The sequence below is a fragment of the Polypterus senegalus genome, chromosome 1, assembly GCF_016835505.1.
Source record: "Polypterus senegalus isolate Bchr_013 chromosome 1, ASM1683550v1, whole genome shotgun sequence".
Taxonomy (NCBI): Eukaryota; Metazoa; Chordata; class Cladistia; order Polypteriformes; family Polypteridae; genus Polypterus; species Polypterus senegalus.
Genome location: NC_053154.1, coordinates 108493762 through 108510023, shown reverse-complemented (window position 1 = coordinate 108510023; position 16262 = coordinate 108493762). Strand labels below are relative to the sequence as shown.

General features: G+C 38.2%; 1 protein-coding gene across 1 annotated transcript in view; it reads left to right on the top strand.

The window, feature by feature from the left end:
- The window catches only part of LOC120530951 (SPRY domain-containing SOCS box protein 4-like), a 65707-nt gene extending 50142 nt beyond the window's left edge, over positions 1 to 15565 (top strand). Inside the window, exon 2 of the mRNA XM_039755798.1 lies at positions 14346 to 15565. Coding sequence (XP_039611732.1) covers positions 14346 to 14473 — 128 coding nt within the window. The 3' untranslated portion in view covers positions 14474 to 15565. The remainder of the gene's footprint in view (positions 1 to 14345) is intronic.
- Positions 15566 to 16262: the final 697 nt, after the last annotated feature.

The window sequence follows — 16262 nt, the reverse complement described above, 5'->3', positions numbered from 1 at the left end:
ATTCTTCAACTTCCCGTGTAGGTAAAAAGTTGAAATTTGGCAGGCTCATTCCTTACAGCTTACTTAAAAGATAAGCAGGTTTCATTTCAAAATTCTATGCGTAACAGTCATAACTGAATCCTATTTACATACATATATACGTCCATAGCCTGCAGCTCGGTCACCGTGTGAGGCAGAGTTGGAGAGTTGCGTCCTCCATCGGCACACCTCCTTCGTAATTGACTGCCTGACCATATAAGACCGCCCTTCACTGTGGTGTCTTCATTACTTTACTTGCTTCGCCAAGGAAGCAGCCTTTCCAAGGCTTCTCCGCTGTTTTATAAACGAACGCCATATAAGGCCGTCCTTATAAGGTGTCTTAATTCCTTTCCTTGGTTCACCAAGGAAGCAGCCTTTTTATTTAATCTACGGCTTCTCCGCTGTTTTATTGTTCGTTTATTATGATTGTTATAGTTATTGTGTAGGTATTTTAGACTTAGTTTACTGTTCAGGTACCCATGTCCTTTATTGTTCCAACCGTACCCCCATTAACATGTCTATCAAGGTGATCACCATCGATCAAAGAACTATTACTTACCGAGTGGTTTCCATGCCCAGAGATGGCGCCTGCCTTTTCCATTCTCTGTGTTACATATTGCATGGACATATCAGGCTCACTTTTGATATCCGGAGGGACATTGTGTCTTATGTATTGTATGACTGGGACAGGTTCAAGGTGTGGACTGATGACGGTACAGGAGATAATTATATTACACAGGAGCACTATAAGACTGAAATGCTTAAGCCCTTCACCTATGGTTCTGCATGTGAGTTGATGGCTGCCGTTGAATTGTTCGGTTGTCGCTTTCAAGTGTACCGAAATGGCCAAATATTTTACAACTTTGGAGAACCTTCAGTGCCTCTTAAACATCTTAGATTCACAGGTGACGATTTGAGTAGTGGACATTTTGATGTTTATGAATGTTTCAACTCTCAAAAGCTGGATGCAAAGTAATCGATGAAGCCGGTTGTATGCTTACATCGCTTGACACATGCCGAATGTCACTTCAACACAAGTCCAACTCGAACCGATTATGACAGCAGCAATCCAAGCTGTGAGAAAACAGTAAAAAGGAGGCGCGTCAGATGTCGTACATTTTCTGATGCAGCTAGACGGAAACAACTTTGTGCAGCTGCCACCAAATACTTGCAGAAAAATCCACAAGTTAATAGAGGTGCTGTCGCTAAATACTTGCAAGCAAATCCACAAGTTCATAGAGACGCTGTTGCTAAATAATAATAATTATTATTAGAGCTTCTGTTTCTAGGTATGATCCCAATAATAAAAAGCGGCTCATACGAAAACAGGTTTGGCTCAGAAAAGCTGATTGTGGATTTGCGTACCACCCAAACATACATTATGAATCTGACAAAACGGTACACATTGGATCCATGAATGTTCACTGTGACTATTGTCAAGCTCATAAGTGGAAATGCTAGTCTCCTGGTTTGTGCTGTAACGGTGGTAATGTCTCTCTCAGTCCTTTACGTAAGCTTCCTGACCACCCTGAGCGCCTGTTAAATGGCCAACATTCGAAAGTACAACAGCGCATTTCAAGTGACGTCATTTGGTGCTAACCAAATCGTTGAGGGAAATTTTACGCCTTCATTTAAAGTTCAGGGACAAGTGTATCACTTGATTGGCAGTCTATTACCTATGCCGACTGAGGAACACACATTTTTGCAAATTTATTTTGTCGGGGACAATGAAAAGGAAGCACAAATGTGCTGCGCTAATGTTTCTGGAGTTAACTTACCCCTGGTAAAGCAATTACAAAAAATGCTGCATGATTGGAACACTTGCATCCAGAACTTCCACTCCGCAATGAACAATATTTCAGATGAAGACAAAGACTTCAAAGTTGTCATTCACGCTGCCAAAAAACCATTATATGCACACAGAGGCAGATTTAATAAACCCACAGTTCAAGTTGGTGTTGTCGTCGTTGGCCAAACATACATCAATAGGGATATTGTCTTGAAAACCAGAGACAATAAACTGCAACGCATTAAGGAAACCCACAGATCCTATGATGCACTTCAATATCCCCTCATGTTTTGTTATGGTGAAGATGGCTATTCTGTGTCTATACCTCAAGTTCGTGCTGCCAGTAAGTTACCTATGAAGAAAACCGTCTCTGCAGCAAGCTTCTATTCATACCGGCTTATGATCAGACAACATCATGATAATACTATCTCTTTTTCTTCCGAACTTTATTAAATCGTTTTTTAGTTGATATGTACGCAAAAATTAATCTGAAAGACTAAATTATATCGGACTAAATCAAAAAAAAACTACGAGCTGAAAATTACGTTCACTTAAAAGATGCTATTGACAAAAACGACACCAATTTAATAGAACTTGGTCAAGCTGTGATATTACCATCATCCTTCACTGGAGGACCTCGCTATATGCACGAGCGTACACAAGACTCAATGACATACATACGTCATTATGGCCGCCCTGACTTATTCATCACATTTACTTGCTATCCTAAATGGACTGACATCACTGAAGTTCTCCTTCCACATCAAAAACCTCACGATCGCCACGACCTTACAGTCGTGTGTTTCATCTCAAGATTTGCAAAATGATGGACTTGCTCACGAAGAGTAACATTTTCGTCTGTACAAATTGCTACATGTATAACAAAGAGTGGCAAAAGCGAGGTATTCTCCATGCACACATTCTGTTGTGGCTAAAGGATAGGATTAAACCAGCTGTCATCAATCAAGTCATCCGTGCGGAAATTCCTGATCCACAGACTGACCCTGCCCTCCACAAAATAGTAAAATCCACCATGATTCACGGCCCATGTGGACCTCATAATATCAACTCGCCCTGCATGATCAACAAAATATGTAGTAAGAAGTACCCGCGTCCATTCATCTCAGAAACTCAGACCGAAGAAGATGGTTACCCTCCGTACCGCCGGCGCGCACCTACTGATGGGGGTCATACAATTAACATCAAAGGAGTAGTTATCGACAACAGATGGGTGGTCCCTTATAGTCCTGTGCTGTCCCGCTGCTTCAATGCTCACATTAATGTCGAATTTTGCAATTCAGTAAAATCGATCAAATACATCTGCAAGTATGTTAACAAGGGAAGTGACCAGGCAGTATTTACAATACAAAAATGACGAAGTATCTCAATACGAAGTTGGTCATTACATTAGTAGCTCTGAAGCAGCCTGTCGCATTTTCTGTTTTCCCATTCACGAACGTTTTCCTCGGGTCGTGCATCTTGAGAACGGGCAAAGAATTTATTTCACAGAAGGCCATGTTGCAGATAAAGTACACAATCCACCACAGACAACCCTTTTAGCATTCTTTGACCTTTGCAAACACTTCATTATAATGAAATTCCATCATATTATGTGTGGGCAAACAACATGTTTCGTTGGAGGAAATAGAGCAACCCTGTAACAGGACATTCGGGAGTGAAAAAAGATAATGTGCTGGGACGGGTATATACTGTGCACCCGAATAACTCTGAATGCTACCATCTTCGACTGCTGCTCAACAAAATCACAGGTCCCACGTCTTTCAAATCTCTCAGAACAGTTGATGGTGTCCTACATCTGACCTATAAGTCAGCCTACAGGGCACTCGGTTTTTTACATGACGGTATTGACTGGGTCGAGACTCTACAGGAAGCTGCTCTATCTCACTCACCTCAAAAGATCTGTGAACTGTTTGCTGTCATGCTGGTGTTCTGCCAAATGGAAAACCCCTTAAACCTATCGGAAATACATAAGCACAGCATTGCAGAAGATGTTAGGGGACAGACTGAAAGAGATTATATACGAACAGAAGTCCACCGGTGGTTACATTTGATCTATAATAAGTGTCTATAGCTGCTTGAAAACTACGTAATTGCTATTGGAGGTCAATCTCCATCATTACAGTTTGCCTTCACGTTTCAGAGAACTGGCACAACTTGCGTCAAATCCCGAGTACTTGAAAGAGACATGTTACAACACCTTGCAATTGGCCAATATAGTCAGAAATAACGAGCTGTTGCTAAATAGTGACCAAAAGTCAGTTTATGAGCAAGTCATGAGCAGCGTTGTCTCGGCCCCTGGTACGGTGTTTTTCCTTGATGTTTCAGGAGGAACTGGTAAGACATTCCTAATAAACCTTCTCCTTGCAAAAATCCAAGTAACACGTAACATTGCCATAGTATGGCACACAAAGGAGGTGTTGAGGCTTTAGACGGGACACTGCAAGACATCCGAAACACCAACAAACTTATGGGAGGCTGTGGTGTTCTGGGTCCACAGCTCGTTTAGTAAAGGCCATTTTAAATAATCAATCACCGCCCTTGCGGCGGCTTAGCAAGGGGACGTTGGGCCATAGCAAGCCACGGGGCGATCTGCGGTGTGGGGGTTTCTCACCGAGTGCACAGGTGAGGGACTGCCCACATCCGTGATTGTTCTCGTGGCTAATGTGCTGCAGCTGCTATGGCCCCTCGCTATATAAAGAATTGCGAGTCAGATAAGGAAAAAAAAGAACAAACAACGAACAGGAAAGAAAGGGAGAAGGAAACTGAGGTTGGCAGCAGGAAGCGGTGAGGAGGAGAGCGAGCAAATCAGTGCAGCAGGAAGCGGGCGAGCGAGCGAAGGCAGCCTGGGTGTTTGCCTAACACCCGGGAGAAGTAGTGGATGTGGTCGCTCCCGCAGAGTTTGTTTTGTAGGGTGGGAGTGACCGGAAGGCGCAGGACTCTCCGCAGTTGGGAATTCCCTAAGACCAAGGCTCTCATGTTGGGAACACCAAGTCTCTGTCCGGAGGAGCCGACCGGAGCCAAGGATCGGTAAGGCAACTGACAGCAGAGGCTGGCACAAAGGTCAGCTGCAGAGAGAGAGCGTCTCCCTTGTTGCCTGGCCCAGATGGGTGAAGCAGGAGAGACACTAGTTTAAGGCACCGGGCTTGTTTATAGACTGTTTCCTGTTGCATTGTTTTAACCTTGTTTTAAAAGGATTGTGTTTTTTCTATTGGTTTTAACCTCCACGTTTTTACTGGATTATTTATTGAAGTTTATGAAAGCACTGCACTTTATTTATTGAACGCTTTGTTTTTGTTTGACTATTTTAATAAAAGCACTTTTGACCATCCCCTTGCTCAATTGTTATTGCCTCCACTGACTAGCTCATCTGTGACATTGCCGACAGTGTTGTGTTCAGGGGCTTCCAAACAGTATTGGGAGCATGGAGCCAGAGCCCACATCGTCACAGAGGCTTGACAGTGTTGCTGGCTGGAGAGTTCCGCCAAACCCTACCAGTCGTGCCCAGAGGAACACGCGTTGATGAAGTTAAAGCATCTCTGAAGTCTTTATACCTATGGCCACAAATCAATATTGTTTAAGAATAAACAGGAGAGTTCATTTGAAAGGCGACAAAAAAGCTGGGGAGTTCTCTGCTGTTCTGATGAGTACAGGTGTGGCACCTTTTATACAAGAAAATTGTAGAATAAATATTCATACAAATCTCATCGTGAATACCTTACAACGCCTTCTTCAAAATGTTAGAGATATACAATGAGATATACCTCGTGTCTTCTCATTAAACTTGTATCTCGCGAATATGGTATCCGTCGTAGGCATGACAAACTGCAGCGGGAGCGTGTCTATAAACTTAATTTAAACTTACGGTGTACACTGTGCTTTGTTTCCGCAGTAGCTGCACTTATGAATATGCTTGCATGTGTTTTTTCTTCAGCGCTCTTTGGAGCTCTTCCTTGTTTTCTATGTACTGCGTTCACAGTCAGTTCACGTGATTACGTGCGAGGCGTGATGATGCGACACGCAACTCTGCCTCCCACGGCCATCGACCTGCAGTCTGTTACAGTATATGGATAAAAATAAGTTCCAGTTATGACCATTACGCGTAGAATTTCAAAATTAAACCTGCCCAACTTTTGTAAGTAAGCTGTAAGGAATGAGCCTGCGAAATTTCAGCCTTCTACCTACACGGGAAGTTGGAGAATTAGTGATGAGTGAGTCAGTCATTCAGTGAGTGAGTCAGTCAGTCAGTGAGGGCTTTGCCTTTTATTAGTATTGATAAAAGAAAATGCATACAAATTAGAGTGACAGTTTTTCAGGAAATTTTAATTAAAAATCTGTGTTGATAACCATTATATAACTCCGAATTAAACTATATCATTATAAATTCATCAGATCTCAATTGTGAAATAGTATTCTTAAATTCTACACTGTTTGCAAGCAAATAAATAAAACGGTATAACTCAAGTTATTGTAAAGAGCAGCTAATATGAGTAATATGGTCAAACTAATACTCCCATTCCATTAAAGGGAGGTTATAATGCAGGAAGCCCAGCTTCTTTGCATTTAAGCCACAGAAAGAGCTCCTCTTGTCCTTTTATAAATGATTGCCCTAACAATTTTTATATTTTTTAATTTGTATCTATAAAACTGACACTTTTTTCTGCCCTGCTTTTTGTTAAGTGTATTTACTGCAGATATTAAGATCTTCTCTAGTGACCTAAAGTATTTTTTTCTAATGATCCTATTCTATTTCACCCCTGACTGTAAAACCCTGATTTGCTGCTCTTTTATATTAAAACCATTAACCCTTCGTCATTGCAAACATAATGTCATTTCCTTTCTTGTTAAACACATTAATAGGAAATAATTGCCATTTTCCTGATATTTCCTGATTTTTGCCTTTAAAGAGTCCTTTTAAAGAGGATTTTTAAAGAGGATGTAAGAAAACCATACTTAGCTACTTCAGGTGTGGTTTGTTTTTGCTTTTTGGACGCTGCAGACGTACAGTTCCTAAAACAAAACAAACACGTAATGAAAATTAAGCGTTAAGGATACCTGTGTTATATTTTCTCTAAAAAATACCATATGTTTGAACACTTGACACTCACTGCAGGATTTGTGACTCTGCCAGCTCCCTGCTATGCAATCTTATCAAATTGGGTTGCTCCACACACCATCTTCTTATTGTGATTAGTTTAAAGTATCTGTTTTACTTAAAATTTTGTTGCGGCTAATGACAGTGAGTGATTATTTCAATACAACATTTTAGCATTTAGGGAGTCCTTGGATTACATACAAGATGGGAACTGTAGGTTTGTACTTAAGTTGAATTTGCATGTAAGTCGGAACAGATACATTATTTTAATAAATGCTATTGTTGACCGACTGTAACAAAGTGTTCTGCCAATGAATGATGGAGTTTCATCTCTCTCTGACCTTTTTTTATCATTTCTACTTTTTCAATGGTGATGGTTTATCTCTTCTTTACTATATCACCATCACTTGCATCAGATATGTGTTTCAGAGACATTCTTGAAGGGTGAACACAAAAGGTTAAGATGAGCTCTTATGCACAGCACTGTACACGCTGATGTACTGACAAGAGACAACTTCCTGCTATATACGTAACAGTACAAGCAGGCTTGCTATTGAGAATGAATGGGGCGGCGAGGGGCAGTTCGTCACCAGCCCACCTCATAGTCACATCCACTACAGTAGGCTGCCTGAAGCGTCTGCCCACCGAGAACGAACTTGGTGCAGCCAAAGGCGGGTAGTGAATTGCCCACCACTGCCCCCATTCAACAGGCAGCCATCCGAGGCACACTACAGTGCTACCCCCCGCTGCCCTGTTCACCCTCAATGTCCTCCCTTCAGCCACAACCGGGTCACGGCTTGCAGCATCACCATCCGCCCACTGAGAATGAACAGGGCAGCTGTGTATGGTGAGTGGGAAGTGAAACCGATTGCCGCTGGGAGTCGTCCGAGGGACACTACACAGCACGAGCAGCGAAATGGCAAAATACACCCCAGCCACCACTTGCAGCGTCCCCAGGCTGAATATGACAAAGTGGCAGTTACTGAGATGCATGCGGCCCCGTTCGCAAGTCGTAGGTCAGATGTCCGTAACCTGGGGACTACCTGTACTTAGTAACTTAAGCAGCATGATGCCTGAACTATAAAATATAAATGGTCACTTAGGATCAGAAAGACCTATAGCAGAGGAATGGAGAAGGGTACAAACTGCGGGTAGCTAAATTAACAAGTGCATTTAACACGTTTAAGTAATCAGGAGTGATTTTGTATCACCGTTTCATGTATGCACATAGACATGTTAAGTGTCAAGGTTCCAAATCTCTCATCGGGTAACTTGTCATATGCACACAATCCTGTTTCTGTGATGGTTTTCAAGTGAAGGCTGCATGGTACAAGAGTTATTAGCACTGCATGTTTTGCAGATTCACCACAAACAAAAAAAAAAAATAGTAGTAGTTATGAAGTGGTCTACTGTCTAATGTTGATCTAGTTTTGTTTTTAAACTATGTGAAGATGTGTACCGCTTGTGACAGGCTAGACTTTTCAGCCATCAAGTAGTTTATACTTAGAATGACCATTTCAAAAGCAGTTTATGATAATATACAACTGCAGTAATGTATTGGAAATTCAGCATACAAACAGAATAACAGTTAAATATAAGGTGCTGTACTTTTAGAAAAAAACAATGAGCAGGTGCACATTTTTGCAGCCCACTCAGTTTTATAAAACATGTTCGGGATGGCCCAACACAAACTGCAATCCTTGAACTATATTAAGGTGCAATTATTTTTTGTATTTTTTTTGTATTTTTTTTTTTTTATAAATGCTAAGACAAAATCCAAAGGTAAAGTCACATATGGTCTAAGCATTACTATTCTTATGTGACATTACTGCTTTTGAAATGGAAGAGTAGGTTTACTATCATACTTTCTGTATGAAGTAAGGAATTTTCTTAACTGCACTTAGCTCCACTTTGGGAAATGCACCATTTGTGTGTACAAAATCGTGTATGTATTTTGAATAACTGTCATATGGGAACACACTCCTATAGGCAGGCCTGAGAGTGGTACTTGCTAGTAAGCAAAGCAACTGGTAGCTCAGTGACCCATATATATTTTCATCCTAAAGCTCAAGGGTATGTGTTTATCAAGTGGAGTTGGCGGACTGTCTTCCATTGCTTTGTGAAACCTATGTTCTCCATGATCCTTTCATAGGTTACATTGCATTTACTGCTGTTCATTTTACTGTGATGATTGAATCAAATCTGAGGCTTTGAGCCGAAAAGTAAAATTTGTCTTTAATTTACTTAAATTCCCAAATCTGAAACATAAAGAATGTTCCCAAGGGGACTGAACATTGTATGAAGGTATAACCTCTTCTGTTGTAATTCAAACTCCAGCAACACTTGAAAGCAAAAACGTATTCCATTAGTCATCAGAGGTAAATAAAGCAATCCTGTAATTTTAGGCTAAAAATTCCTAGTTTGTTTGTTACATGAAACAGGAAAATTTCCCATTACTTTTATCATTTGAAAAACTAATGTTCTTCACAGAAAGGGTTCTGTTGAAATGTAATTGAGACTGCTAGCTATCAGTTTACAAAGGAGAGAAGAATCAATTTTCAGCCCATTTCAAGAAGATATTTTTTGGAGTCGTATCCATACCACACTACCTAATACTCTACACCTTCTTTATCAAATTATACACAGATGATGCTGAGGAGATGCCTATTTATACATGCTAGTGTTCATATATGCTTCTTACCATTTAAATGCTTATCAACTTCCATGACATACCATTTTTGTACATGGCAACTTTGAAAATTTAATAATAAAGCTGGCTCTGGTTTAAATGTAACATTCATTTTGCGCAGTATGCACTGTGGGCTCCTGTTGGGCTTGTCTTGCATTGATTAGGAATTTACAAAGTTGCTTTTTTTTTTAAAAAGGCTGCACACAAACTAAGCATTTCTTATGCAGAAATGGTCATTAATGGGCTAATTGGTTTGTATTCTGCTTGGACTCCCATGTCAAAACAGCACTGTGGTCTAATGTACAAGATGGAGCTAGAACATCAATTATTAATCTTCACCTTTTATGGTTTTTTTTTTTTTTGTAAATAACTTGTTTTAATTTCTAATTTTATGAGGAAATTTAATGTTTTGTATATTTACAGGGCGGCATACTGAAGGGGTACCATATAAAAAGAATTGATTCTTTATATACAGGTAGTCCTCAGGTTACAGACATCCGACCTACGACTTACGAACAGGGCAGCAGCTGTAATGTATGTGCCTCAGTAACTGCCGCTCCATCATCTTCAGCCTGGGGACGCTTGAAGCGATGGCTGGACGGAGGCTGAAGGGGGTGATTTCGCTGCTCGTGCAGTGTAGTGTCCCTCGGGTGGCTCCTGGCGGCAAGCGGAGACTCATGGTCCATAGTCACCGGGGCCATAGCTATCACTCATGTCAGTATTCTGACTTCTGTCTAGTAGACCTGGGTAAAAATTATCAATTTGTTTTTTGATCATTTTTTCTTTCATTTAAAACAAAATTTTTATAGGTATATTTTTGCTATTAGTTTTTGTCATCAATTCCAGTAGAGGTCACTAATGTGCCTGTTAAGGCTTTCTATAGGAAGAGCACTTTACTTTATAATATAAAATGTGTATCCTCTTTAACTGAAATTAGCATTTTTGACACACGTGTAGGCAACTGAAAGTCCACGGTAGCAGATTCCTACAAGACAACCACACATTAAAAATGACTGGGCCACAGTTGGATTTGTTGCTATGCAGAGCTGCTGAGTGACTCGCTGTTCTTCCAAAATCCTCTCGAACATTTCCAATGCACTGTTCCATTGTGTGACTGTATAAATCACAAGTCTGTATTTTGCTACATCCAGTAAATGTTTTTTTTTTTTTTTTAAAAAGGTTACTGCTACTTTTTTAAACATGTTTGTAACACACCTTATCTAACATAACAAGTGAGCAATTGTTGGAATTTTCAGAGAAGCATGCAGTACAAAAGTGACTGTGTGCTCAAATCTGCCAACTTGAAGTAAATCCATAATAGCAATGTTTATCAGTCATGATGGACAGTTTTTTTTCTTTTATGTTACAATCATTCAGTGTCATTATCAACAAGCAGCAGCTCTTGATCTTCATTTTAAAATTCTTCCTTTTTGTCTGAGGACTGTGATTGCACATTTTCAACACTGTTTAATGTGACTACTACAAGTAAGCAACTGAAGAATTATAGAAAGACACTAGTGTTCCCACAGTATCCTTAATTTTGACTAATTCAGAATTATTTTAAATGTCCAATAGGGGACTAAATATGGCTAACAGTTTAGATGAAGAGTATCTACATGGAGACGAATAACATGAATAGGTTATTGAATAACATTTATTATTTAAAAAGCAATATTTGATTATTGTATAATATTCTATGCAAGATGATGCCATTGCATTGTACTAAAACAAGAAGCTCCCCCATATGTGTGGACTCTGATGCGGTGATACATATACAAATGGTGAATTTTGAATGAGTTGAATGTTATGAAGCCACACATTTCAAATTGTTACTAAAATTTGTCACATTAATATTATGTTCTGTATGCGTAGTAAAGTAATCTTTAAAAAAGCCACCCCTTAAAATATATCGGTGCATGCTAATTCAGTCAAGATAAAATTGATACTGAATTGAATCAGAACATCAGTGCAGATACCCAGCCCTAATATCTTGGTATTTTCTGTAGATGTAGCTTGATGTTCATTTGATATACAGTTTAGAGTGGCTTCAGTACTGTTTGTTTAAAAAAAACCGATTAAGTATGTTGGCTTCCCATTTAGGCCATTCTAAAGCTTTCTAACTGTTTCACGCAAGTCCACCACATCTGACATCTGATTAATGTGTTCTTGTTACATTTCAGTCATATTGTTTCACTGCAGTTTGAATATAAAAGTTGACAGATGGACCTTTAGCTTTTTGTTAATTTTTTTCCCCCCAAAAATATTTGTCAATTTGCTAAAGGCCTGTGACTGTGATCATTGCAGGTGGTATAAAAGTTTTGTTTTATCAGTTTTAGCTTGGTGGCTGATTACAAGATTTTTTTTTTTTTTGCCATCTGTTGTCTATTAAGGACAAGAAAGAAACAGCTGGCCATCTGTGATGAAATGTTCTTTTCTTAGCTGGTGGCTGGAAAGGAGAGTGAATTGCTCAGAGTGGGATGTTATTGGTACTTGTAGTAAATATGTATTTATGCTGATCCATCAACAATTAAGGCAGTTTCTGTGAAGAAATGGGATGAAAGTATGATGTCTAGGTTGCTTGCAGTTTTTTGTGAATAACAGCTTAGAGTTTTTTTTTTCCAAGACACACATTATGGTTTCTTTACTGTCCACAAAGAGAAAGTAAACTAAACCAGGTAGCCATGCCCCTTTACGAAACTGAAAAACTATCTAGTAAGTGTTTGATTCTAATCACGTGGCAGTTTTACTTTACATACTTGCAAAACCAATAGACTAAATTTGCAAGATAAAAGCCATGACTAATCATACAAGTCTGCCTTCATTCCTTTTCTGACTTATCTCTTGCCAAAAAGTCTTATACTTGTGCATGACTAGTTTCCTTCTCAAATATGTCATGCCTTAATTCCATTATTGGACCCTTCCATTTTGGAACAGTTATTGATGCAATGAATTCTGCTTTTAATAAAATTTCTGAGAATCTTTGTTGCTGAAACCCAAGGGTTTTTTTTTTTGGCTTAGTAGATGTACTTTTCTACATATCCAAGCTTAAATTTAAAGCATTGAATGGTGGAAAATACACACAGAGGAATGACTAAATAAAATAGGTATATTTTTGGATATGCTTGTATGTATAGTACAGGTAGTCATTTACTGGTAATAAATGCATACTAAGTATTTGCACAAAATCCTCAGATTATAATAGTTCAATATTTCTCTGACATAATTTATCAGTCAAGTGTCTAAATGACCTGCTCTCATCATTGTCCATTGCAGCCAACAATTTTACTTTGTGACTCCAAAGGAGATTTTACTGTCTTAAAGCCACTTTTCAAAAATGTAATATTTAAAAAATATAAACTACAGTAGGCCATTTACACTCCTAGTTGAGGTGCATGTTTATTTGTAATATGAATGATGGCTCACCACGCTTTTCTGTTAACTCTTCAGTTCTTTTACCTGCATTTCATTTTCTTCTAGAATTTTTTTATCTTGATTATTTTTTGTAATCTAAAAAGAATCATGTACTGTTAGTATAACATTTTTATTTGCCAAGTGGACAAAAATAACTTATACCCACAAAGCTGAAGGGTATAGGAACTATATTCTGTTTGTAATTTAAAAATCACACATTTTTCAAGTTTCATTATATAATGCACCCAGTACAATGATTCTTGAATGTGTCCTTAGAACAATGACAATAACAATATCCACAAGTGCACATATGGTTATCTACAAGATATACTAGCTAGTAATATTTGTATGCAGAGTTTTCATACTGCAATAATTGTTGTTCGGTGACCATGCGTAACCAACTATCTGTGGATAGAAACTGTTTCTGAAATTACTGGTGCAGGTGAAAATGTATGACAAAGGATTACAGAGAACAGCAACAGTGCAAGATGTCTGAGATATTTAGGTACACTGTTTGCCTTCTCAAGGTAGCACATGGTTTTGTACAAGAGGGTGCTTAAGGATAATTGTGAGACTATATGTCATATTGTAAGGTCCACTTCTGGTTGACCTCCAAACTTCTGATGATGGCCTTAAACACACAGTACCAATAAATCCATCAGGAAATGCCTGGAAAGGAAGAATATTGTTTCTCGAATGGCCAACTCAAAACCTGGATCTGAATCCTATTGAGGTGCTGTGGAGCATACGAAACGTGTTGTGTAAGCAAGACACCCCTCAAACATTCCGCAGCGGAAGAAATGCTGCCTAGAGTTTTAGGGAAAAACTTTCTCCCAGCCAATATCGGAGACTGTTAGACCATTATAAGAAATTTCAGCTTGAGTTTTTCTGCCAAAGAAAGCAATATCAGCAATAGTGCCAAGAGTATACTTGAATATACTTTTTCCACAGACATAGATGGCATATGTTTTTTGCCAAATAAATGATCCAAAAGTCAAATTTTCATCTCTTTTGTTTTCAATTACATCAACTTTATCTCAAGGTATGGTTTAAATAAAGATCAAATCTTTGTCAACATTTTTCATTTGACTTTGTGTGTTTATGTAGATGTTGAATAGATGTAGAAATCTAAGTTTTCAGATGTCTAAGGAGTCTGAAGCATTTGTGACCTTGTCTCATTTGCTTTTCTATGTGTGTAGGAGCTTTATTGCTGTAAATTATTTCATATTTAAATGTTTGTATTGGGCTGCTAGTGAGTCCAAGCTAAATGTCAAATTTTAGTATACTCGGCCACTCATTTCTTTCTCTTCTGTTCTGACTTTCAGCGGAACCCCTTCCATTAATGGATTTGTGTCGAAGATCAATTCGCCTCGCTCTTGGCAGAGATCGCCTACAAGAAATAGAATCACTACCCTTGCCACTTTCTTTGAAAAATTACTTGCAGTACCAGTAAACAACATCCTTTGACAAAAATCAATGCAAATCATGGAAACTGATGTTTACATTAAAATGGGTTTCTTTGTGGAAAGTTTTTTCTTTAGGTTTTATCCTCAGACTTCTCATACTGTTGTAACTTGACATGGGCAGAACTTGGCAGAACTGATTGGAACGTCTAGAAACACACATGCTGACAAGTTTTAATGGAAGCTGTATAGTAAGCAATGAATTTCACGTATCACTGTGTCTGTATGTTCTTTCAAAGATTTAATTAAAAACCTGCTAGACCAAAGTACTCTTATTTCAAAACATCTTCTGTTACCGTTTAATTCTTGATCCTGTTGGCCTGATTGGCCAAATGCTTAAACACTATAATACATTTTTTCAACTATTCTAGTGTTTATTAATGAAACTGCTTGTATTTAAACACCAGAGCGACTGGTTCCTTAAGTTCTGCATCAAGTTATGTCTTGAAATATGCTGGTGACACTTTCATTTTAATCAAATCTTAAGTCCCATTTTTATTTATATAATATATATTTTATTTTGTACCTCTTATGAGCACCATCTTTTTTTATTATATGTATAATTGATGTAATGTATTTATCTGCCTCATTTTTTTTCATTCCTCTAATCGAACTACTTTATGAGGCTCTTAAATTTTCAACTGATTCTAAACAATTACTTTTTATAATGCTGCTTTTTTGTTTTTTTTTTTTTTTTTTCTATGTTTGAAAATCCCTGCCTCATATGTGTGACTAGAAATGTTGGAATGGCAGGAAGCTGAATGTATGGAGAGTTTTGCCTTTAGTATATTTTAATGTGAATAAAACAAATGAGTAAAGATAATGGACTAGTGGCAGAGGTGTGTGGTGTTTGTTTTTTGTTTTAGTAAATGAAATGTGCAACACTGTAGACAGTGTAATGGTATCTTTAGTAGGTTTATAAGTTGCAGAAACACAAACTGAATTACAAATATTAAATGATTTTATATTCTGCGCAAAAATCTAGCCCAGTCAAAGTGTATTTAGGCCTGTTGTAATGCATTTTATTACATTATAATGCTTTATATAAATGGTACTCCTACCATGGTACAATAATAATAAAAATGTACAATTACAAAGGCAAATTTTACATAAGAAAAGGTAAGACCAAAATATAGTCAAATACCTTTTCAAGTTCTGCTTTAGTTTTTTTCTTATGGGGTATGGTGTTTTTGTTTTGTGGTTTTTGTTTTTTTTTTTTTTTTGCCTTTAGTAAATTGAAAGCAGCATGTATGAAAAGAATATATTTGGAGTTAAATTGGTTTACCAGTGTACAAGATACATTGTCCTGATAGAGGGAATGTTTTTTTTTCTCCATAGGCTGCACATGGTCCAGGAGAATGGCCTCTTTGTTTGGCTGTTAAATGACCATGCAGAGCAATAATCAGACATAATGTCTCCTTAACAAAATAGCTTCCCATACCATTGAGTCCCCTGTCGTATTTAAAAGTTGTCAGTAGGTATTGTATGTTTAAGGTGTCTTATTGCCTTTACTAACCCTAAACCCATCTGTGTTTAGAAATAAGGTCTGATGAGTCATCTTATAACCTCTTTTCTCTCTCTCTCTCTCTCTGTCTCCCCCTTGCTCAGGTATACAGGTATTGTTTGTTGCACCAAGTTAGGCTTTTTTTGTGTGTGTTGCCCTTGGATAAAAGTGTTTTCTGATTGTCTGATCTGCAATAGCTGTGTGAACTCTTAATGTACAGTGTTTGTTGTGACTTGTCACAAAGGTTGTGAGGGTGTTTTTTTTTTTTTTCATTT